Source organism: Gracilinanus agilis, chromosome 3 (genome assembly GCF_016433145.1).
Source record: "Gracilinanus agilis isolate LMUSP501 chromosome 3, AgileGrace, whole genome shotgun sequence".
Taxonomy (NCBI): domain Eukaryota; kingdom Metazoa; phylum Chordata; class Mammalia; order Didelphimorphia; family Didelphidae; genus Gracilinanus; species Gracilinanus agilis.
Genome location: NC_058132.1, coordinates 440,258,179 through 440,284,548, shown reverse-complemented (window position 1 = coordinate 440,284,548; position 26,370 = coordinate 440,258,179). Strand labels below are relative to the sequence as shown.

Sequence of the window (26,370 nt, the reverse complement as noted above, 5' to 3'; positions counted from 1 at the left end):
AAGTTAGGGAGGAAAGAAAACTACCCTCAATTGAAAATATCATAATGGAACTCTTAACTGTTTATCAGTATTATTTCTTTTACTCTATAAAAGAATTATAGACTTCAAACTTTAAGAGACCTTAGAGATCATGAAGTCTAACCCCCTCATTTTGCAGATGAGGAAACTGAGTCTGACAAGGTAAATTATTTATCCAGGGTCAACCCAGGTAATAAAAATCTGAGGTAGGAATTAAATGAATTAGTCAATTTTAAAGCATTTATTAAATATTTAATATGTGCAAAGCATTGTGTTGAGCTGGGAATACGGAAAGAAAATTTAACGTGATCTTTGCTCTCAGGGAGCTCACATTCTGATAGAGGAGTTAACAAATATGTTGTAGCTGCAAGTTAAGTAGAAAAGCCCTGTGAATAAAGTAATGGCAAAGCAGGTGATAATGTACTCCTTTGATGTCATTTCCAGTAAGAAAATGTTGTCATTTTTTAATGTTGAACCATTTGACAGTGCCAAGGAGTTTGGTGGTAAGAACAATAGTTATGACTAGAGAGGGAGCTGGTGCTCCCAGGAGCTGCAAAGGAGTCTCCACAGGGATTACTTCCCTGGATGATGACTGCAAGGCTGACATGAATGCAGTCTTCCAGACACATACTAAGTATTTACTATGTGCTTGTTAATTTTGTTTGCTTCACTTCTCTTCCTGCCTATCACTTTATCTATTACAGAAGGCTGCCTCTCAAAAACAATATCAGGATGTTGGCCATCTAAATCAATGGTGTCAAACTCAAATAGACAGCCCATACATAAAGATCTCAATATTAACTTAGAAAACCACATATTACCATTTCCTATGTTCAATTACATTTTAATTTATTTTATTAAATGTTTCTCAATTACATTTTAAGCTGGCTAAAATAAATTAAATCTGGTTAAACTCATACTCAGCAGTGCTGGACTGTTCTATGTATTTGATACTTCTGATCTATAAAATGGGCACCCAAATTGACTTGAGAGGATACCATAAACAAATTCTATGAACTTCTATGTTACTAATTCTAGAGACATATACAATCAATAACCATATCCTAATGCTTCTACTTTGTCAATATTTCTTGTAGCTAACCCTCCTTTCCATTTCCATTGTCATCATACTAGTCTAGTCTTTCATTACTTCTCACTTAATACTGTTACAGTAGTCATCCATAACTCATTCTGTATCCTCTCATCACCTTAGTCTTCAGGAAATCTCAGATTATGTTCTATCTGTTCAAATAACTTTGATATCCCCACTGACAACTGAATAAAATCCATATTCCTTAGTATGGCTTTGGAGACACTCCATGATTTAGCCTTGCTATATTCATGCACCTTATACATTGAACAAAATGTTCTGCTGAAAGATTCAAGCTCTGTTCTGATGCTCCAAATTTTTATGCTCTCCCACCTTTCCACTACTCTACCCCACTCCCAGCATTTTTAAAGTAGTTTTTCAATACCAAACTTGGACAATACCTCCTTTCATCAACTCTCTCTTGATTTCTTCAGCCAGAAGTAATATTTCTCTCTTCTGAACTCTAGTAGTATTTTATTTGCATCTTCCTTAATGCACTTATTTTTTTCTTTTACCAGTCATGCCTAATATATACACATGCTTCATATCTTCTACTAGAACTGTAAAGTCCAAGGACCATGTGTTATTCATTTGTATACTTCTCCCTCCCTCCTTTCTTTCTCTTCTTCCCTCATTCCTTCTCTCTTTCCTTCATTCTTCCCTTTTCTTTCTTCATTTCTTTTTTTTCTTCCCTTTTACCATCCTGCCTCTAGGATCCATACTATGGAGCATGCTCAGAGCTCTGGTTCTGGATTCTGGTTTCTGGTTCTGAGGGGGAGCTTTGAGGCTAGTCATGCATAACTAATATTTGGAGTTGTTAAAGAGTCCTTTTAATGGCTAAAGAGTCAAAAGTGCTGATAACTCAATGAATATAAAAAAGAGAACAACAGTCTTTTCACCCTCCATCTTCCTTGGAAGTTGTGAATTTTATCAGGATTGTTTTGAAATTATCTTTATGAGAAGAGTGAAGAAAAAAAATGGATTTTCTGCCCCACTACCTCCATGCAACTGTGAGCACATGGTCCCCAAAGTATATATTCTACGTAGACAAGCCCATGCCTGGGTTTGGGCCTCTTTTGTGTTTGTTCTTTCTTGATTTTAGGAGAATCAGCACCTATCCCAAGATGGACACATCCAGCCTTAGAGGAAACTGTGAATTGGAAAATTGTGTTGCTGAATAGAGGTAGGTGTAGAGTCCATGACAACTATACCAGTCGTCTTGGAGATGATGGCTGCCAACAAAAGGATTTGACCAAGCTTCTAAGTTTTATCAAAAGACAGATATAGACTTGTTAGGACAGTATAGATAAAAAAAATAAATGTGAAATGCCTAATTAGCAATTTTATAAACTGCTATTTTTTATGAAGTTTATCAACTTTCTATCAGATTTAACTGTAGTCACAAGTTTAAGTTCCTGAATCCTGTTTAAGTCATTGTGTTAACATGCATTGCGAGTCTTTTAGGTTTAATAATTGTTTTCTGTATAGGAAGAAATTACTTGTCCCAAAACTGATTCATGTTGAACATTGAATAACTTTTTGCTCCAATTTTTGGAGGAAACCACAGATGTAAACCAATGCCTAAGCTGTAAGTAAAATAATTTCTGAGGTTACAGAGTGATGGTTTAACAAGTCAAAGAGGATAAGAACCAGTTTAGCTCCCCAGGATTTAACCTAGCCCAGACAACAATTCTCAGTAAAGAAAATGGATTTGGCACAGTAGCTCAGCCCCAGTGGACCCAGCATGTTTCTCAAGGTTTACTTTCTTTTTCTTGTCTTCCTAGGTCTAGTCCCTTCTCTCTCATTGATCAGAGTATCATTCCCTAAAGACCCAGAACAATCCTTTACTATTTTGATAAACTAATCAAAGCTAATGGTATAATACTTGGTTAATGCCTTGCTCCTCCAGGGTAAGATATTTGCATTTTAAGTGGGGCTTTCTCAAGATAATGCCTTCAGCCAAATGAGTAATGTTAATAGCAGGATATTACTACACTGATTGGTAGGTGATATTTCTGAGTCATATGCATGTCTTGTAGTATTACCATATCATATCATTTAGACAGTCATTTTTAAATAATAAAAACAAAATTAAAAGATAAATTGTATGTACTGTTTTTCCTCATAATTAAAAAAAAATCCACAGTGTCATGCACACACTAATTTGAGTAACTTCTATTCAGGCTTACATGGATAACATTGCCTTAGCATATATGAAGCTTAGGGTTTATAAAAATAACAGATGAGTATAATACTACTGGTGACATAAAGCCTAGCCCCTGGTCCCTTTCAGTAGCAAATCCCACAATCCTATTATCAAAGGTAACTAATACAATCATAAATAAAACTCCTTAAAAGAATCTAAATTTAGAAATGAGAAACCTGGTCTCTACACTGGTTGAAAAGATTATGTCAAAGTATTTAGCAATTTGAGGAACTTTCTAATAATTTTATCACCACAAAATATCTCTTAACTCATTTTTGTTGGTATGTGTACTAAAATTATCGTTCGATATGTTGTCAGCAATCTTTAAATATTAACACAATTTCATTATTACTTTTACTCCTTTATATTGATATTTCTACTTCTTCCTATAGGATGTGATAATGATCACTGTGATTAATAGATTATTGAAACATTAGCAAATTTGTTCCATTATTCATGTGTGTGTGTGTGCTCCTTCTAGCTTCACCTATAATATTCAGCTTAGTTGTGTCTCATGACAAGTTTTCTAATGACTGATTTTCCTTAAGTTACACTCCAGTATTTTGTGAGGTAATATTACCCATTTTCTTCTATCTTTTTCCTCTTTAATATTTTACTAATGAATTTGTATGGTAAATAAGCATTATTCTTGATTTTCATATTTCAACTTTATAAGGGCATATAGCAGCTAATATGAGTTCATTCTTTGTTCTTATTATGATGATATCACTTAATCTGCTGTCAGAAATTATATTAATGTCTAATATGTATGTAATATTTTATGATTTTCAAAATTATTTGTGTATATTAACTTATGTAAGTCTTACAACATACTTTTGAATGAAATATTGTTGGCATTAACATTCTTGTTTTCCATTTTTAAAAAACTGAACTTTAGAGAAGCTTAATAACATAGTTTATGTCAGCCACGATCTTTAAATGTGTATTTTCCTGAAAAATCTAGAATAGTATCCATTTTGGAGCATATACAAACCATTGTAATTGTCTTTCTTTCTCCAATATTCCAGTGGACTTGTTATCTTATTGATGTCTGTATTTCCTCCAGAAATGAAGGTCACAAACAATCTGTCCTCCTCATTTTTTATTTATCTGGCATTTTTTTCAGCATCACTGTCTTTGGTAAGGAGGCCCATAATGGAGCTATTATAATTGCATGCCATATCTTCTTGTGAACTTTATCATTCTAATTTGGTATTGATTTTGGCCCTGAATTTGAAATGATTCTGCATCATTAACTAGTCATTTCCTATCTATTAAGACATAGTCCATTTCAATTCTTCCTATGTATAGTGCTCATTATAATCAAATACCTTCTTCTTAGGGTGGAAAGGTGGTGGTAAAGAACAAAAAACAAAAACACATTTGTATTGTCAGCCAGGATCAAAGATGAAAGTTCCTGGTTTTGAATTTGACTTCTGATACTTCTTAATTATGTGACCCTGGATAAATCACTTACTCCCAATTGCCTAGACCTTACCCTTCTTCAGCCTTGGAACCAAAATATAGTATTAATTCCAAGACAAAAGGGAAGAGGGTTGTTTTTTTTTTAAACCCATTCATGATAAACTTGGAAGTTCGTGGAAGATGGATTCCCTATAGAGCAAAGAATAGTTTCCTATAGAAGGTAAAACCCTCTAGATGTTCAACTTTCAGAAGATATTTGCTGACTACATCTAGTCCCAAAGTGTGCAAACTTCCTCAGTGAAATTCAGGAACACTGAAAAGAGATTGTTCTTACAGTACACACAGAAAAACAATGGAAATCACAACAATGGAAGATGATTATTGTATAGAATATAATCTTTAGTTGGCAACCCATTGAATTAGTCTATCAATACCTATTTCTGGGGAATGAGACAGTGGCATTTTTTTTTCAGATGAAATTCAGGACAATGTATATATGAAGAAAGCAGTTAGTAATGCATTTGGAAAACTGTAAATGCTTTTAACAATCCTTAACTGTTCTCTGACACCAAAATAAAACAAAGCAAAAACGAAATCAATAACCTTTTTTTAACACAAATATTTTCCTGTGATGCTCTATAGCTAACTGAATAATCTCAAGAGATTCAAAATTTCAGATGCCCTAAAGAGCAATAGAAAGATATATTATAGGAGTAAGTAGACTGTGCATATTATCAGTGATGATTTGCATGCAAGAAGTGGAATAAAAGATATTTTCCAGGAAACATTTGATCAGAAAAAGAGGTTTATCAGTCATGTATCAAGTACCATTGTACATTGGATGCTATCAAATGTGAAAAGACATTTGCTGAGGTTACTTTGGGCAGATTTTCTATGGAACAAGAAATTAAGAAGAATTTTACAAAATTATAAGGTAACCTGCACCAATGGAGGGTGTGCTCTTAATCAGTGAGATCAAAGATCATTAAAATATTAAAGTCTTCTTATTCTCCTACTGGCTCTGTAAACTGTAGTATTCATTATTTATTACTTATTTCAATAACCCCTAAACACATAATAAAATTCACGAATACTTTAGGCAATTTCAAATTTCCAAAATGCTTATTTGAAAAGTTTTTACTAGTTGGCATTTGACTTAAAGAAGACAGACTGCTCCATAGATAAAACTTAAGTTTAATTCCAATTTCATTCTCTGTATTCTTTTGTACTATAACACAATGGCTCAAGCCAATCAAGCTCTTCAAATGTGTCTTGGGAAGATATAGGAAATTAAAAATGTCAAGTAGAGAAGTTGAAAAATCATTTTTCCTATTTATATTTAATTGAATTCATGCTTCTATATGTTATATTTTATTAGTACATAATCCCTTTTTGTTATTGAGTCAAGTTTTTATAGTAAATGATATGTTTTTAATGCCTGGAGAATGATGGAAGGGAAAGAACATGAAATTACCCTTTATTAGATGTATTTGAATTCTAACTTTACTTCTTTCTAGCTAAATAACTTTGAACTAGTCACTTAACTTCTCAGCCTCAAGATGTTCATTTGTAAAATGGGAATAATAGAGAAATAATAATAATTTTGATAATCACTCTGTAAGATTGTTAGGAGACAATTGTTTTTAAAAGTATAAAATGTTGGGCAGCTGGGTAGCTCAGTGGATTGAGAGCCAGGCCTAGAGACGTATGTCCTAGGTTCAAATCTAGCCTCAGACACTTCCCAGCTGTGTGACCCTGGGCAAGTCACTTGACCCCCATTGCCTACCCTTACCACTCTTCCACCTGTAAGTCAATACACAGAAGTTAAGGGTTTAAAAAAAATAAAAGTATAAAATGTTTAACGTAGAAAAGAGTGGAGTTCTTTTCATTTTTCCAGATATTAGCTAATTTACTGAAATCTGGAATTTTTGCTGCCATTTTTACAACTAGTTAGAATCACAGAATACTACAATCTCCAAAAGAATGAAAAATTACTAATCATTCAAAGTCCAAAACAGAGAAGAAATGTAAATTCAAATAGGTCATCGTCATTATAATTGACAAGTTATATGCAAAAAAATATATGTAAAATATATAAAAAAGATATATGTCCAGGAAAAGAGTGGGCCAGTTATGTTGTGAGAATGAGAGATAAGCTATGTATAGACTGACTGCTAAACTAGTACTCATATCTTGTCAGTTGATTGAGAAGGAAGTCCTCAACAGGTATGGATGACTCCCCACTGCCTTGCCCTGGAGAAAATTTGCACAGGATAATAAATCATGAATAGGTTGCAATCTGCACCACTGGATCCACAGAGAATAGTTTTTTTTTTCAGGTAAACACAATGGAAATATAAGTATTGGTCATTGTGTCAGAATCGACAGCAGGAACTGTCAGCTTTGCCCTTGATACTTTTGTATGTCTGGTGATTACTTGCAGGAATTTTCAAGGATAGGTTCAGGGTAATTCGAATGGCCAGATAGTGTGGGGCAAGAGGGTGAAGGATAGAAATTATAGGAGTCAGAAAAATAAATGGCATAGAGTACAAATGTGGTTTTTTTTTCTAGTCTCAAAAGAAATGTCAACCCTGTTGGAGGCATATTCTCTGCAACAGGAGGAAAACATGAAGTGAATGGAATTTAGTTTCTATAAGTTAGCTAGAAGCAAAAACTGGAGATTCTTTTTTTAACAATTCACTCAGGAAGATTCCATAGCACCTAGAAAACTTTGTCTGCCTAGAAAAGAGCTATGAGCCTGCTCTCTTTTAGAGAATAAGTCTACTGGCCTGTTATCTCATTTAAAAAGTTCTATAACACTTTCCTCAGAAGGGAACAGCAGCAAAAGCAAGAGGTGAAGGGCAAAAATAGAAGTAGAGTAGAGAAGGGAGAGATACAATAGGATGACAAAGCCTTAGTGAGTCATTACAACCCTTTGGTCCATGCTGACCCTCACCCAAATTAGACAGACAGGCAGAGCAGAGACACAGAAAAAACACACAGAGATGGATAGATAGAGATTGACACAGAAAGATAGAGTCAGAGATACAAACACAGAGAAAGAAACAGAGACAAAGACAGAGACAGACACCATTGAAGGGAATGCCAAGCAACCACAAAGCACAGAATTATGATATAGAGGAGAAAATCTGGTTCTGGCTCTTCATTGATGCCAGGAATCATGTGGACCATGCACATCCAAAGAAAAAACTCTCCAATAATGCTGAGTCTATTTCCTGCTTGAAGACATTTTCATCTCCTGGTGGTACTCTTTCTAGACCAGTAATGTGAGTCCCTGGGGAAGGTGAGGTCCAACCAAAGGATAGGTTGATTGACTCCCAAGCAATCCAGTGATCTTCTCCTACCTCAGATTGAGGGTAATTACTGGTTGAGGGTGATCGTAGTTACTTTTTTCTGGGCAAAGATGGAGCTTATAGGAAGGGAATCTTTTCTGGTACCATCCCTCTCTGTACATTTCATTCTTTATAGCAAACTTATTTCTTATTCTATTCCTAAACAAAGTGGCTTGCTTGTAAGGGATCTGAAGACATAGAGTAAAGAACTAGAAATAAGCCAAATTCAAATGTTCCTAGGGCTTTAGCCTGGTAAACATAAGGATAGAGAAAGAGTTAAGAATCAAACTTATGATTTCTTGAGTAAAGGGAACTCTGCTTCTAAACAATGCAAATGGGAATCTTCTCTCTGCAATTTATTGTTCAGTTGATTCAGTCATGTCTGATTTTTTGTGACCCCATTTGGGGTTTTCTTGGCAAAGATATGAAAATGGTTTTCCATTTCCTTCTCTAGGTCGTTTTACAAATGAGGAAACTGAAGGAAACAAAGTTAAGTGTCTTGTCTGGGGTCATGCAACTCAATCCATATTTGAACTCATGTCTTTCTGATTCCAGACCCAGTGTTCCATTCACCCAAATGCCTACTAGGTGCCTGCAACTTATAGTCTGAGAGAATAGCCTAGAAAATGCAAGGTATTTAAGTGACTTGCCCACAGTCATGCAGTTAATATTTTTCAGGGTCAGGATCTTAACCCAATCTTCTATCCACTACATTGGGCTGCACCCCATAATGAACTAGAGAATATGGATTATTGAGAAAATTATAATATTGAACTTAGATTCACATGGGTCCAGAGCTGCTTTTCTAAAATAGCAGTCATCACAGAATTCAATCCAAATCTAGGGTAAACTAGTGGTGGGTAGGAGTAGAGGATAAGAGGAGAAAGAAAAGGAAGGGAATTGAATACAAACCTCTTTCTTCATTTTTCTGTACCAATTTCTATAAAATATGCTGTTCCGTTTTGTAATTGAGCATTATAACAAATAAAGCATATTGAAAATTATAGATTAAGACTTCAAAATTTGTGCATATGGTAGGTCATCATGAAATAAATTCATTCTCAAAGTTAAAAATCACTCTACAATGTGTTCATTTTTATCTTTATTTATGGATTTGTTACTGAATTATGAGCTACTTGCTTTCTTCAAAGAAGAAAATAATTCATGTTTGGATTAAAGATTGTGTTAGAAACAAATGGCTAATGTTTAGCATTCTTTTGTCATCTGTTGTTGAATCTTCTGGAAGGCTACTTTTTCTGAATTACTACATTCCTCCCTAAAAGAGTAGGAGCTGCCAAACATGGTCTCAGGTTTCTTTCTTCTCTCAACCTGCCACTCTCTGTCTACCTGTTGAATTGGCTGTGGGTTCTGTTTGAATAAGAAGGCTTTGGAGTTTATACAGCGATACTCTGGGAGAAAGAACATTAAAATGTAGGAAGGGATTTCCAGAAGGTATAAATACCTGCACACGCCCTCTGTGTGCTTCGGTGCCTTCGTGATGTGTGTATATACATATATATATGTAAGGAGAATTGAGATAGCACTTTGTAGGATACAAGCCTAAAGTTCTAATCCAGCAAATATCATTCTTTCTTCTCTTTGATTTTGGGGATGAGTTGCCAACCTTTTACTTCAGCCGATAGTTTTGTACCTCTGAATTCTGAATCCTCTGCCACTCTGCCTCTGATAATGCATCACAGTTCTGCTGAATGCCTGCCAGCCTCCAACCATGCTACCAATGTGGTGTCAACAGGTACTGACTTTATTAATTCCAATTACATTGTTTTTTAGGATTAATCATTTCACAATTTTAGCTTTAAAATTTAAATCATTCTAAATCCATTAAATAATTTTCAAACATACTTGGGAAAATATGGTAAATGTTATAGCACATTACAAATTAAAGCCAAAAAATGAAAGTAGTTAGTAAAATATTTTTCTTCACCAAAATTTGTATGTTGTGTTAATGTATGTTATGTAATATATGTAATATGTAATATGTTCATGATTACATATAAAAAAGAAAATTATTATGGGGATAAAAAAATCCAAAGTGATGTAATTTATGTATTTGGTTATTAGCAAGTAATCTATATTGTTATATCATGACTGACTAATCAGAAAATATGTAACCTGATAACTATTAGAAATTAAAACTTTTTTTGCAAAAGATAAATTAACTAAGCCAAGTAATACTTTGGAAATTCAACAGCTAGAAAGTATTACCTCTTATTGTATTTGGAAACTGATCAGGTCACTTAAGGATTTACTTATCTTTTAGCTCCAATTATACTATGTCCACTTAAGTCTTAAAAAATATATTATAAAATCAGATAACAAGTGAAATTGTTATACAACAATAATTGTCTCTAGTGACTTCCGATGAATAGAAAAATTAAAGAAACACCAATAAATGTAAGTTTTTAGCAAAGTATAAAAAATATTTTAAAGAGAGAAAAATTTATTAATAGAACCAATATGGTAAACATTTAAAATTCTAATAATGAGTCCTAAACTATTGTCATTGTCCTCGATACAGAAAAGAGAAGAAATTTTAAGTTTTTAAATAAATTTTCTACATCATAGTTCTAGAATTGAGCAAATCTTAAATAACTAAAATTTGAGAATTCAAATAGTTTATTAAAAAACTAACAACTCATGCACTGAGTATTTCTAATTTGTATTTGCATTAATGAAGCAATGATATAGTTGTATGGCATTCTATAAAGTTAATCTATAATGTAGACAAGTCCATGAGAATATAAATTGCTTAGGCTAACAATACTGGAAGAGTAGATTGCAATTTCCCTCTTTGTGAAATATGTATAAAATCATTACTGAAAAAATTAACTTATAAAAGTATAGTTTTTCATATATACATTATATTTGAAAATGTATGAATTTTTCAGAACATGTTTTTATGATAAAATTCATAGGTTGAATATAACAATGCCTACAAATACATACTCAAAATGGGATGACAACTTTTTTGAACATTCAGATGCTGAGTTCTAGTGAAGACATGTAGCTGTTAAGACAATTTTTCTCATGTAAAAATAATTTCCTATTCTACCGTTTTCAAGATTAAACATTTTTAGGGCAGCTGGGTAGCTCAGTGGAGTGAGAGTCAGGCCTAGAGACAGGAGGTCCTAGGTTCAAACCCGGCCTCAGCCACTTCCCAGCTGTGTGACCCTGGGCAAGTCACTTGACCCCCATTGCCCACCCTTACCAATCTTCCACCTATGAGACAATACACCGAAGTACAAGGGTTTAAAAAAAAAAAAAGATTAAACATTTTTTGGGGATAATCTTACAGGCCAAATTAGAAGAAATGAATTAATACGTTAATATAATAGCAATAAAGGAAGTACTGAAAGATAAATTTCATTTGGAGAAAAGGGAGACATAATTACTGAAATGGTTGACTTTTTTATACAGCAATAATGGACTCCAAAATACACTTATTCAAGGGAAAATATAGAGACGGTAGCATGCTGTGACTTCCTACTCTGTAGTAATGTAAAATGACGTTTCATTTTGCCTGCTTGTGCATGAAAAGAAGTATAAAACTGAGGCAATTTTGTCTTTATGATTAACTAGCTCAAAACCCTGCTTTTGATTTATTTTTTTAAACTCATTAAATTAATATTTATGTCCCAGAATAATTTAATGTATTAAATTTCAATGTAGCATGCCTTCATCTATGCCCAAATTTCAAACCAAAAGATCATAAAAATAAATGAAAACCTAGAAGGTTAAACATATATGTGTTGAAGAATATTAAAAAGTCATTTAATTTTTTTAATAAAAAATTCCTCCATTTTTCAAAGGTTCAAGTTCTGTTTTCAAATCTGGAAAGGTTTCAGATATGATTCTAAGGCCGGCCTATCTAAATTTAAAGGGAAATCATTAGAATAGCTAAAGGTTAAAGAATTTTTCGGCCATTTTGGCCACAACATATTTAAAAAGACTGTCTTCTGAGATAATTTATCAGTAAATAGCTGATGCTTATAATACTAAGTTATTAATGAGAAATCTTTCTGGTATTGTCAAAGCATTATTGAAAGCAAAATATTTAGGCATCAAATGTATGTATATGTATTTAATTACATATTTTCCTAGCCCATATTAAGGAATTTAAATTTGCCAAACCTTATTATTTAAAGGTGAATTAGGTTTTATATATTAGCTGTCATCTATATTATGATTTTTCAAAAAATTCAGATATTTAGGGGAAAACATTTCATTTCAGGAAACAGGGAAGGCAAAATGTTCTTAGTTAATTTAAAAAATCCCTAAACTTGATCTCAATTTAAATTTCCATAATTTTAAACTTTATATTATCCTTTACATTTTTTATTTTAAAATGTTTTATTATCCTTATACTAAGGGGAATCCAGCACCACAATCAGAATGTAAACAATTATAAATAAAACAGTGCCCAAAGTAGCATGTGTGTGTGTATATATATATATATATATGTGTATATATATATATATATTATATATAGCCAGCATGATTAGGTAGAATTGAGATTTCTTTGGGATGGAGATCCCCAAGAAGGGAATTCCCTCTACCAATGCAGATAGTATTATATTTCTGTACTTTATGGAATTAGAGAGTTAATTAGACCACTGAAAACATGAGGAATTTGGCCAAAGATATACAGCCAATATTTGTCACTGATGGAACTTACAACTAGGTTTTCTTGATTCTCAAGTCAGCTTTCTATCCATTATGTCATCTTGACTTTGACAAACATGAAAAAGTTCTCAAGTTGTATATTCCTGTTACAAGAACCTATCATTAGTCTTTAATGAAGCAATATCTATAGTTCTTGGTATTTCAACTATAAAAGCCAAGCTTCTCAAGTCATTTTGTAATTAACTTGAATAGTTTTTAAAAGAGTTTACAAGTGGAATGGTAGAAATGGCTAAGATAGTGATTCAATCGTATGGGTACTAAGATTCTGAGCAAATTATTCATGTACCTATCCCATGTGTCTAAAAAGTCCACCTCAAAGGAGTGTTTAATTCTAATATTAGGCTTCTGATGCTTGTTTGCTTTTTGTTTTCTCCTGGTATAAACTATACATGATGAGTGAGTTACTAGCATACTTTTATAGGAAAATTTTATATAAGTTCCAGAAATCCAGTTTAGCTTTTTTATTATAGGATATTTGAAGTACCAGTAAATTTAATAGAAAGGAGGTAGCTCAGTGGATAGAGATTCAGGCCTCGAGACACAAAGTCCTTGGTCCAAATCTGGCTTCAGACACTTCCTAGCTATGTTGCCGTGGGCAAGTCACTTAACCCCAGTTGCCTAATCATTACCACTCTTCATCTTTGGAACTGGTAATATCAATTCTAAAGCAGTAGGTAAGAGTTTAAATTAAATTAATAAAATCAAAACACATTTCAACTGTATCCTTTTTAAGTGCAGTATGTTACATGGTTTGATTCATAGTACATATCTTAGGAGATCGAGTTACCAAAGTGCCCCACGAATCTCAATATGCAGTTTCATCAGAGGGTTGCTGAATAACTTGGAATTACACTGAGGTTGTAGTCAAATAAGACCTTTAATGAATATTAGCTTTGAAAAATAGAAATACCTTATTCTATATCATTTAAAAGTGAATTCCATCCAAATGAGAGGTGATTAGCAATTAACTTTTAAAAAATAACAGAACAAATATATATATTTCTGGATTGAAAAGAATATGTCTTGAATCCTCATACATTTTCTTACCAGTCCCGTCTATTTTGTCTTTGATCCAAACTCCTAAATTTTCGCACATGCATTTCTCCATGACAACTTTTGGAAACACATCAGCAAGCCTTCATTATTCTGTTCCTTCCTGCCATTATGGAAACCAACAGTCTACCTATGGTGTAATGACAGGTAAGAGTATATTTTTATCTGATGAGTTTTCAGTGGGCTAGATTAAGATACAGATTAAGATTCAAGATGTCCAAAATTACTAGGTGAGTTTAATTTGGGATATGTGCCCGGAAAGAGTACATGTATACTGGCAAGTGTACATTCTTATCACTGGGCAACAGTCTATTTTCTATATTTTCAATATATTTCTATATTTCCTATAAATTTCAACTATATTTTCTAATATTTAGAAAGGCAATAATTAAGTAAATGTAGCAATCAAAAAGAACTAAAGAGGATTACAAATTCATAAATTTTTCATAGCTTCTTTCCAAAGATGAACAAAAACTGGAAAAATTATATTAGAAAAATGTAATTGCCTCATCTTATAATTGAGGAAGCTTAGTGTCAAGATAGGGCATAGGACTTGGAGTCGGGAAGACATCATTTTGAATCCTACATCATATATAACAGCTGGGTGAAACTAGACAAGTCACATAACTTGTCTCTGTTTCCTCAAGTGTAAAACAAAACTAAAAATAGCTATTATTTCAGAGTGTTATAAAAATAAAATGGGTTAACATATGCAAAGTGCTTTGCAAACTGTAAAGCACTACATAAATAATAAACATTATTCTTCTAGTTCTGCAGATCATCTATTCTAGATGTTCTTACTACAGTCAGTATATGAAGTAGAGGAAAATATTTTAGAAAGAAAAATATCTCCAGGTACCCTTCTATAAGTATTCTAAGAAATTTAATAAATGTATTTTTAAAGCTTTATATTATAAGTGTAATGTGATTTTACATTTCAACATGGGGTTTTTTCTAATAATTTATAATGTATCAAATCTATTCTCTTATTTTTTGTGAGGTGCAAACATCATAAAATTTTTGGTCTGAAAGGCATCTTAGTTTTATTCTGAGAATGCAAAGCAGTCTTTTTGTGGGCTAAGCTATATCAGGATTCCTTCCCCCATTGGGGTGTGACTTTCTCTCTAAACATTTTCATGGATGGATATGGGCTTTCAAAATGGGCTCGGTGGCCAAGAGTTTAATGGTTGCTGACTAGTTTACTCCAGCCAGCCCAGTGCAGTGATTACTAACTTGTTTTAAGTTTAGGAATACCATTGTCCCAATACCCCCAAGTGAAAGTATCCTCTTGACCCTGAAAAGTTGCAAAAAATAAATTTCTCTTTGACTAAGACCTTACAATCCCTTCTCTTCCACCAATAACCAGTATATGCTGGTGAAGCCTGTGTTTTAAATTTTCTTTCCTCCTGAGTTTTTTCATTCACTGGCACATACAATTTAACAATTAACCAGTGTTTTGATTGCATAGGCATTACAAGGAAATTTAGAAAAAACTTCCAGACACCTATACCCAAGTCTGCCACTGAGAGGCAGTCTACTGCCCTCTTTTCTTAAGAGCTGTGGAAAAGTCAGTTTTGGGGTGAGGAACTCTTGACCTGTGGCCTCCTAGAACCCTTACTCTCACCAAAAGCAGCCCTTGTGCCTGTTGGCTTTGTAACCATTTCTCCTTAGTATTCTGGGTCTGCTCTACTCTATTGTGATCATAGCTTCTTGCTCCCTCTTTTTGCATCGTTATCTGGAATTCTGCAGCTACAGTTTCATTTCAGAGACAGCCTCATAGTCCGAAGGTCAAGTTTCATATCTCTCCAGGAGTGTTCCATCACTACCCTGGAAACCATTGAGAACTTGAAATAACTGGGGTTGAAAATGCTTGCACCACATCTATTCTGCGTTCTTTCCTCCACTCTTGTTGGTCTCTGGAGGGGGGAGGGGGGAAAGCATTATCTTTGAAAACAGTTGAAAGTAGGAATACCTGAGTTCAAGTAATGTCTTTGAGGAGTGCAGACTACTGGATGTAACTCTGGAAAAGTCACAACCTTTTAGTGCTCCAGACAACTCATTGGACCTATAAATTTCAAAGAAGGAAGTTGTATTGGCAAAAGCAACTTCCTTGTCTGGGAGTTTCCTTTAACCAAAGAAATCACAGATTCACAATCTGTGTCCTATATATCCTTTCATCCAAGTGCTCTTTCCAATGTGCCACAGAAGCTCCTCATAAAGTAATTAATATTAATTAATTAAAATCCAGCCTTAGACTAACTGTGTTAACCTGGACAAGTCATTTAAACTCTGCTTGCCTCAGTTTTTTCTTCAGTAAAATAAGATAATAAGCACATCTCCCAGAAGTGATGTATCAAATGAAATAATTATTGTAAAGCACATAGCACAGTACTTTGCACATAGTAAGCTTTATAAATGTTTGTTGTTGTTATAGTTGTTTTTCATTTCTATAACTTAGTTGTCCTAAATTTTAAAACTGGTTGTAAATTCTTCTTCATGTGATTTTCTCTTAACTGTTTTGTCTCTCTTTCCTTTATATTTTATGAGTATAAAGTCAAATAGGGGGACTTGGAAAAGATATGAAGCAAGCTATTGAATCATTCTGGGAAACTGGTTTGATTCTCCTCATATACACTCTGGTAGCAGTGGTGGAGAGATAAGGTAAATTAAGTACAGCGTAAAACTGCACAGAGACTTTTAGGACTTATTGTATTTGTTGGAGAAATGGTTTTCCCAGAAAAAAATTCTCTGGTGCAAGTAAATTGTAATACAATCAGCCTAAAAGTTGCTTTTTTAAAAAAAAAAAAAAGGTACAAAAATAAATCTTTAGCTAAACTGATCAAAAATAAGAGAAAAATTACCAACAAAAAATGAACAAGGTAAAATCATAACACAGAACAAATAAAATATATTTATTAAAATCTATTCTAGGTTCCATAAAAATGGAATTAAAATAGATTAAATAAAAATATATATGTGTGTGGGATACACTATATATCATGTTTGTGTGTGTGTGTATCTGTGTGTTGGGGGGGATGGGAGGGTGGATGGTGGTGGTGTGCTCCTTGGACAGATTACATAACCAAAAAAGAATTCTTAAATAATCCAATTTCAGAAAACAAAAATTTTAAAACCTATAGAGAAGGGCTCTTGAACGTATGGCTCTTTTGAGGCCAGATATGGCTCTTTCTGCAGGAGCCATAAAGTCAATTTTTTTTCAGGCACTGTTACAGGAGCATGCACTGTACGGCTCCTACGAAATTACATTTTAAAAAATGTGGCATTTATGGCTCTCACGGCCAAAAAGGTTGCCGACCCCTGCTATAGAGGGAACTGTCTCAGGGTGGAGTAGATTGTGGTTTGATCATATGTAGTCAAAAGAAATTTATAGGTAAATCCTCATAGTAGATCTTTAGAAATTTAAAAAATACTTTTAAAGATTAATAACAAGCATGATTCAAAAAATTTAAGAAAGAAAATTCTCTGAAACTCCTTTTATGAAAAACACAATTTTAATATCTAAATGAGGGGATGTTAAGCAGCAAATATTGAGAATAATCATCCAAATTAAATCATGAGAAGTAGTTTGTAAGTAAGTTTTTGGGGAGTAGAGACCATTTCTTTTACTTTGTTTGAGTCCTCTACAGTGCTTCCAACTAAAATCCTCACTTTTATAGGAAGCATTACCCATCCCCATTTAATTCTAGTTGCCTTCTCTCAGTTATATTTATCCTGTATATAGTTTGTTTTGTATATATTTTTTTTGCAGGTTGTCTCCTCCATTCAGTTGTAAACTCCTTGAGAATTGGGACTATTTATACTTCTTCATGTTTCTCCATCCCTTAGCACAGTGCCAAGCATATAGTGTTCATTGAGATAACCCAAGATTTGTGACAGGTTGCCCTTTGCAAAAATTCAAGAATACGAAGCTTAGCTCAAAAATAAAAAGAGAAATTGAATAATTTGGAATTCATGTTGAAATGGCCAGGGAGACAGTGCAGGTAGAGCACTGCTTCCTGGAGGAGATGCATTCTGTGCTTTATATACCCTTTTGACAACAGTGTCTATGTATCTAGAGAAAGGATGATGATGGCATGTTACTGGGTTTCTGGTCATGTGGTTATGTCCTATGCCTCAAAGTCAAAAAGGGGTGAACTATCCCATTTAGAGAATAATCGGATATCTCTGATACAAAGTAAATGTTTATCAGGCATGATGTGCCTATCTGCACTCATCAGGAATGAAGGGAGAGGACAGAGGGGCTCAAAGCCACCTTCTTAGCCTTCAGAAGTACAGTTGTCCCTCCCTATATCGTGGTTCACTTATCATGGCTTCGCTGTATTGCGAGTTTAAAAAAAAATCTAATTCTATATCATGGAGTTTTAACTAAGTTGCAGGTTTTTAAGGATGAATGCTGTACTGCATACAATGGAAATGCAGTACGCCACTATCACTTGTGCAAGTTTGCCAATATTGACTGACAGAATGAAAGGCGACAAACCACAGTGCTGGGTTCTGTATCCTGGCTGCTGATTGGCTTAGTATTTGTAAGAGTATGTGTGGGAAAGGTTAATAAGAGTGTGGAAAAGGTTTATAGGACAATGGGAAAGGTTTATAAAGTCTTAAAATATACATAAATAATAAAATATAAAATAAATATAATGCCACTACTTTGCGGATTTACATCTATCATGGAGATCTCTGGAATATAACTTACATGATAGGTGAGGAGTCACTGTACAAGGTAAAAAAGAGTCTTTTATATACTTTTCTGACTGGGACACAATCTGGGGTGTTATGATGTCTAGGGAAAGCCTGTACTCCCTAGCACTTTAGGTTTTTAAAATGCTTTGCTCCCAATATGTTTGTGAGATACAGGGCACAAGTAATATTATTCATATATATTCATATATATATATATACACATATACAAAGGAGAAACTGAGTAGGAAAGTGATAGCCTGACTTGGCTGTAGGCAAACTTCCAATCAAAATTGATTACCTCTATTAATCAATAATTATCAGTGGCTTAACCAGGTATGAAAAGCTATGCTAGGCACTAGAAATTCAAAGGCAAAAATGAAACTCTGAAGTCAAGGAGCTTATATCCTTTTGAAAAAGACAACTCATACCCGGAACTTTAACCCAGAGGTTTAGAATTAATCTTTGTTAACTGGTTTTGCATATCCAGTGTTCTTTTAGAACAAAGAATTCACTGGTCTATCTGTAAATGCAGTAATAATCCTAATTCATGGAGAGAAAGGAAAGTTGGTTATGCTAAAAATATGACTATCCTTTTGCTATCACATGGAAGTTTTTTTAACTTGAAAATTTTTATTTAATTAATTAATTAAGAATATTTTCCCATGGTTACATGATTCATGTTCTTTCCTTCCTCCCCTCCCACTCCACTCCTGTAGCCAAAGAGCAATTCCACTGGGTCTTACATGTGTCATTGATCAAGACCTATTTCCATATTATTAATATTTGCATTAGGGTGATTACTTAGAGTCTATGTCCCCAGTCATATCCCTATCGATCCATGTGATCAAGCAGTTGCTTTTCTTCTGTGTTTCTACTTTCACAGTTCTTTCCTCTGGATGTGGATAGCATTCTTTCTCATAAGTCCCTCAGAATTGTACCAGATCATTGCAATGCTTCTAGTAGAGAAGTCCATTACATTATACTGTGCCACAATGTATTGGTCTCTGTGTATAAGGTTCTCCTGATTCTGCTCCTTTCACTCTGCATCAATTCCTGGACGTCATTCCAGTTCACATGGAATCCCTCCAGTTCATTATTCCTTTCAGCAAAATAGTATTCCATCACCAGCAGATACCACAATTTGTTCAGCCATTCCTCAATCGAAGAGCATCCCCTCATTTTCCAATTTTTTGCCACCACAAAGAGTGCAGCTATAAATACTTTTATACAAGTCTTTTTCCTTATTATCTCGTTGGGGTATAAACCCAGCAGTGGTATGGCTGGATCAAAAGGCAGACAGTCTTTTAAAGCCCTTTGGGCATAGTTCCAAATTGTCATCCAGAATAGTTGGGTCAATTCACAACTCCACCAGCCACCAGCAATGCATTAATGTCCTAATTTTGCCACATCCCCTCCAACATTTATTACTCTCCCCTGCTGTCATTTTAGCCAATCTGCTAGGTGTAAGGTGGAACTTAGAGTTGTTTTGACTTGTATTACTCTAATTATAAGAGATTTAGAACTTTATGTGCTTATTGACAGTTTTGATTTCTTTATCTGAAAATTGCCTATTCATGTCCCTTGCCCATTTATCAATTGGTGAATGGCTTGCTTTTTTATACAATTGATTTAGCTCTTTATAAATATGAGTAATCAGGCCTTTGTCAGAGGTTTTTGTTATAAAGATTTTTTTCCCAATTTGTTACTTCCCTTCTAATTTTGATTGCATTGGTTTTGTTTGTACAAATGTTTGTACAAATTATGTTAATGTAATCAAAATTATTTATTTTGCATTTTGTAATATTTTCTAACTCTTGCTTGGGCTTAAAATCTTTCCTTTTCTATACATCTGACAGGTAAACTATTCTATGTTCACCTAATTTACTTATAGTTTCCTTCTTTATATTCAAGTCATTCACCCATTCTAAATTTATCTTGGTGTAGGGTATGAGATATTGATCTAAACCTAACCCCTCCCATATTGTTTTCCAATTTTCCAAGCAGTTTTTGTCAAATAGTGGATTTTTGTCCCAAAAGCTAGGTTCTTTGGGTTTATCATACACTGTCTTGCTGGGGTTATTTACCCCAAGTCTATTCCATTGGTACTGCTAGGTCCCCCTCCTTCATATTTTTTTCATTATTTCCCTTGATATTCTTTTGTTCTTCCAGATGAACTTTGTTATAGTTTTTTCTAATTCAGTAAAAAAGTTTCTTGGTAATTTGATAGGTATGGCCACATGGAAGTTTTAGGTAAACCTAAAAGTATATTGTAGACAAAAATGTATCATGTTGTCTTGCTCAAGAATATTAGTCCTTTAATATATTAGAGACTAGATAAGACCCTTTTTTGGAGTCAGTAGTCAAAAATAGGACAGGTATTTATTCCCCTGATTAATTATGAAGTATCAAAGGTCTCCCTACGTGGCTTTATATTAGCCTACTTCCCTAAAAAGAACAGAAGAGTTCATTCATTGCTTATTGAGAAGACTGAAAACTACACATTAAGGTTCCAATTACTGGAATATTTATTTTTGTGATTTTCATTTTTCATCTTTCTAATGACTATTAAAAATAGAACACAAACCCAAGATTCAGGAAGACTAGAGCTTCAATCCAGCCTCAGATATTCACTAGCTGTGTGACTGAGGACAAATGACTTAATCTATGTCTGCCTCAATTTCCTCAATGTAAAATGGGGATAATAATAGCACCTAGATCAGCAGAATTAAATCTGATATGTGTAAAGTCTTTGAGAATGTGGTCACATAGTGGCACTTAATAAATACTCATTCCTTTCCCTATTATAAAAGATGAAAATAAACTGAAACTGACATAATACCTCATTAAATAGTGTTAGAAAATGTTTCATTTAAAAGCCAAAGTTTAAGGGCCAAATTGTTTTTTATTTTAGCCATTAGACGAAACTCTTTCTTAAAATGAATTATATTATTAAAATATCATTAAATGGAGAACATTAAATATTAACCATTTCTGTATGATTTAGTATCATCATTATGATCATTATCTATAGTACTATTCTATGGAGAGATAGAATAGTAGAGTAGATAGAATACTAGACTTGTATTCGATCTGTGACTTAACTTTCTTGTAATGTGATCTTGGACAAACCATTTAATTTCTGAGTGTCAACCTAAAAATGTTATGTGACAGTGTGCCTCATTTATATATTAGTAAAGTTGTAAGTCATAAGAGACAAAGATGCCAAAATGTAAATGGAAAGGTCTTTCAGGTGTGAGAGAATCAGCCCTTACTGGAAAAAAACCCAACTCTAAAAGTTCAGTGAAAAAAAAAAAAAAGCTATATCACTCAGCCAAGGCAGGTGCTAAAGCTGGTAAACACTGTACCTGCACAGTAAAGAGTGAACTCATGGAGTTTAATGGATCTAACAGAAATGTAGAACCCTGTGAAAACTGAGCAGCTAAGCAAACTGCCCCATGCAACCCACTTCCTTCTGATCTAGTAGCAGTAAAGTGACCTATTCATCCCACCCCAGCAGCAGCAACTCCCAATAAGAAGCCAGATATGTAAGTTGACCAAGATTACTAGAAATTGGACCTATCCATTTGAGACACCATTCTCTTGGTGAAGGCAGCCCAGCTGAGCAATCAGGAACTTGTCCATCACTGATATAGCATTATTCAGCAAAATTCCAGAGAAAGAATGCATCAAGACCCAGCTGGTTCAGAGCTCTGAATTACCTTGGCCATAAGTATCACACTATAAATGTGCCTAGATATCATTTTAGTTTAGATATATATTTTGCCATCATCATACTATCAACTTGGAATAACACAGAACCATAAAAGCAGTTACAAAAAACACATCTTTAATCAGGACAAGGGAGAAAATGTTCCTACACCAGACAGAGTAATGAGCATACATACCAATACCACACCAAGCACATCTCTGAGACTGAGAACAGAGTTTCTGGGAAAATATTCTACAAATGGAAATTCCATCAGATTGAAGAACTTGGAGCTTTATATATACTTTAGGGAATATAACCAGAGAATTACTTAGGGTCTTGAGAAAGAGGCTGTAGTTTGAGGCTAGGGTATCTAAGAGAGGCCCAAATATAACAAAAGAAACTAAGAAATCAAAAAAGGTATTCAAGACCCAAGTACCTTCATCACTCCCATTCAGGGTGTTTAATGGTATATTGTTCAGTCTAGGACAAAGGTTAGTCTGGAAGTTTTTTTGAGGGCAAATTTTCATGAGACAGCAGTAAATTTGGGGTTTCATAAAATAAGGTTGTCAGTACATTATTTATGTTTACTCTTACCCTCATATATCCTGCGTATTTGTAGGAGTATATGCCCCAAATTTGGGGGGGAAATGCTTTATAATTACTTTTCTTGCCAATTTAGAATATTGTCTGATTATTAAGGGGAAGTTTACTGTTTAGGACTTGGGATCCATGTAATTGGGAGGATAGCCACCCACAAAATGACCCCTTCAACTCTGAGAAAAGTAGCAACCACCCCTCTGGACATCTAACCTGCCAGTGTCTGTTTGGATTGGGAGAGAGTAGTATAGGTATTATTATGATGGCAAGATATGTTACTAGGTAATACAGTCTCTCCCTAAGGCCTAGGTTGTTGAAGTATGTATGGTTGTCTGACCCTACATAAATAACTCCAACCTAAATGTAAAGGTCTTTAATACTTTTAAATTTGTTTTCTTAATTTTTTTTCCTTGACACTATTTTGTCATTTCTCACTTTAGATATTTTGAGAACTTCATACTTCCCCCTTCATATTTAACATTTGAAGATAATAATCTTTTTTATTCCAACAAATAATTTCTTCTGTCAAGTATAGTATATAAACTTTGTATCAACTATTTGATTCTTTTTCTTTGCCAATGGAGTTTTAGAGGTCTTGGACTGGTAGCTGATTCAAAGCAAATTTCAGCGATCTATGAAATGCTAAGTGATAAACTTACATGTAAATCTTTAGCTACCAAAAGTACTTATTTCTTAAACTTATGAACTTTAAAAATGGATTATTGTTCTTTCCTCTTCCTATGCTTTGCTTCCTTTACCTGACTCTAATGATCCAAGAAGAGACTCTTGGTAAATTTTAGTTGTTTCTTCTGCAACGAGGAGCTTAAAAATTCTTGTTATATAGTAACGAAAAGTGATTTAAAATATTTTAAAGTTAGATTTATAGAATCAAAATTTAAAAATACATAGAACCCTTTATAATTTTTCCTCATTTATTTATTGTTCATCTTATGTGCCAGGAAATACCAAAATCGTGTTTTAAGATTATAAAATGTAGTTAAATTGGAGGCAAACATGAAAATGATGAAAAATCTATTCAGTCTTAAAGTGCTTTCTGAACTATCAAAGAAAGAACATCTAAAATTTTTTAGAGATTTAACATTTTTATATCTATGAAAATTGGTCATTTGTGTAAGGTATTATCATTCTCAGTGACCAAAATAAATTGTTTAACATCAAAATAACTTTGTTGAATTCTTGAATTTCCTTGGCACTCCATAAAGCTAGTATTTATGTAGTGTTTTAAGGTTTGAAATGTATTACATGTTTAACTTATTTGTTCCTCATAATAATCCTATAACATAGATGCTATTATGATTACCATTTTACAGATGAGGAAACTGAGGCATGGAGATGTTAAGTGATTTTGTCTAGGGTCACACAGCTAGTATGTGTCTGAAGTAGAATTGGAAATCAAGTCTTTCTGACTCCAAGTCCTGTGCTCTGCCCATTGCACCACCTAACTGCCCCTCAATTCATACAAATATAGCTGAAGAATGTATAGTTTGGAGTGAATATTGAATATAATGCTTCCATGTAATCCACTGGTTTGTGCCATATTTAACTTTGTGCTGTTTAGTAGTCAATCTTTCTATTCAATTAACAAGTTGGATGATTGCTGATGACACACTCATGTACTCTCTACTTGCCTTTCTTGTCTATACAAAGAATTTAGCAATAAAGAATAGATTCTTTCCTTGCATGCTAGACTATGGCCAGCAATGCAATTCACTAGCAATTACAGCTAATGGCATATAGTGTGTTAACATTTGTAAAACACTCTACATATGTTATCTCATTAGATCTGTGCTACAATCCATTGGGGGTACTTTGGCTATTATTATTCTCTTTTCTCGAACTTTTTGATAGATGAGAAAACTGGAGCCTAGATGGAAGGAATTGTAGAAGAAAGGGAATAATATTTTATATAGCATCTACTTATTATGTGCCAGGCATTGTGCTAAATGCTTTACAAATACCTCATTTTATCCTTACAACTGTGGGAGGTAGGTGCTGTTATTATCCCAATTTTACAGTTGGAGAAACTGAGGGAAATAAACTTGTTCAGAATCACATAATTTTTGAGTACCTGAGGTCACATTTGAAATCAGGTCTTCCAGACTCTGGGTGCAGTGCTTTATTCACTGAACCACCAGTTAGTGACCAGTGACCTTCTCATAGTTATCCACCTGGTAAACAGGGAAGACAGAGTTCTAAACCAGTTTTCCTGACTATAAATTCAATTTACTTCCCACGATACATCTCAGACTTTCAATTCCATCCAGGGACCAGCCCTCTCTCTTCCAACATGCAACAAAGAATCTTAAACACAATTCATTTAGGAGTCCAAACCGTTCCACAGTAACAATCAGAAACAAATTGGCACTTTAAAATTTATGGATGTCCCAGAGGTTGTAAAATAAAATCAAAATGCATTTTGAATCTGTATGTGCCCCTTTGTTTAGAAACAATAGGAAATCTTAGCCTGGCAGGAATGATTAAATGTTATAAGCATTATTCTTAGAGAGAAATGGCATTAAAGTGCTTTATGATTTAGAATTTGTCAAAATTCTGACACATGATCAGGATTATCATTTGCTACTTGACAAATTAAATGTCTAGAATCTGCACTCCCTGCCCCACAAATCCACAGAGGCTAAAGAAATTGAGTAGTCAAATACAGAATTTCAGATATGAAAAAGAAAGCATATAAAGCTACATAAATGGAAACCCAGTTCTGTCATTTAAAACCTCTCCTTATTCCCAAGACATTCAGGAAACATAGTCACTTCCATGCAATCCCAGAAATCATTTTGTGTCACCTACTATAAAGATATTCTCAGCATCACACTCTATATGAAAATGAAGATACCAAGGAAACTATATTTCAAGTGATATTACTTCATTTTAATGTTGTTATTTTATTGCATACACTGTCAGGTTTATATATAGTGAAGACATTTCATTAATAATAGTACTTTGGTACAGAAAAACAATCACTGATGTGATGCATTAAAGGTTGTCTGGTTAATTCAGTGTACTTCTTCAAGACAGGAGATTGCATGTCAGAATAAGCACTTGGCTGTTTTAGATTTTGCTTTTGTCTGGGTCTGTGATTTTATTGGTGAGGAAACTCTCTGCATCAACACAGAAGGGCAACTCATCTGCATTTAGTGTTAGAAAGTTGTCTGTAACACTGAAATGTTAAGTGACTTGCCCAAGATCATTGACTTTTGCCTGTATATAGGCAAGGCAGAAATGGAACCCAGGTCTTGGTATGTCCAAGACCAGTTGTCTTTTCTAGTCTGAGCTCTGGCATTAACTAATTTTAGGTTGTTAAGCAAACAGCCTCACATCTTTAGTCTCAATTTTTTTTTCATCAGTATAATTAGATATTAGATTGGATGATTTCATATGTACCTTTCTACTCTGTCAGGTATTCAAAACACCTACTGTGTAATTGTCAATAGCTATGAGTCTCTATTCTTGCCTTGAAATTACCTTGAAATTA

At 33.9% G+C, this 26,370-nt stretch overlaps 1 protein-coding gene across 1 annotated transcript in view; it reads left to right on the top strand.

Moving 5' to 3' along the window:
- Nucleotides 1-9,703: 9,703 nt before the first annotated feature.
- POU1F1 (POU class 1 homeobox 1) overlaps nt 9,704-26,370 on the top strand; it is a 32,038-nt gene continuing 15,371 nt past the window's right edge. The window contains exons 1-2 of the mRNA XM_044666924.1: nt 9,704-9,845; nt 13,928-13,996. Coding sequence (XP_044522859.1) covers nt 9,704-9,845; nt 13,928-13,996 — 211 coding nt within the window. The remainder of the gene's footprint in view (nt 9,846-13,927; nt 13,997-26,370) is intronic.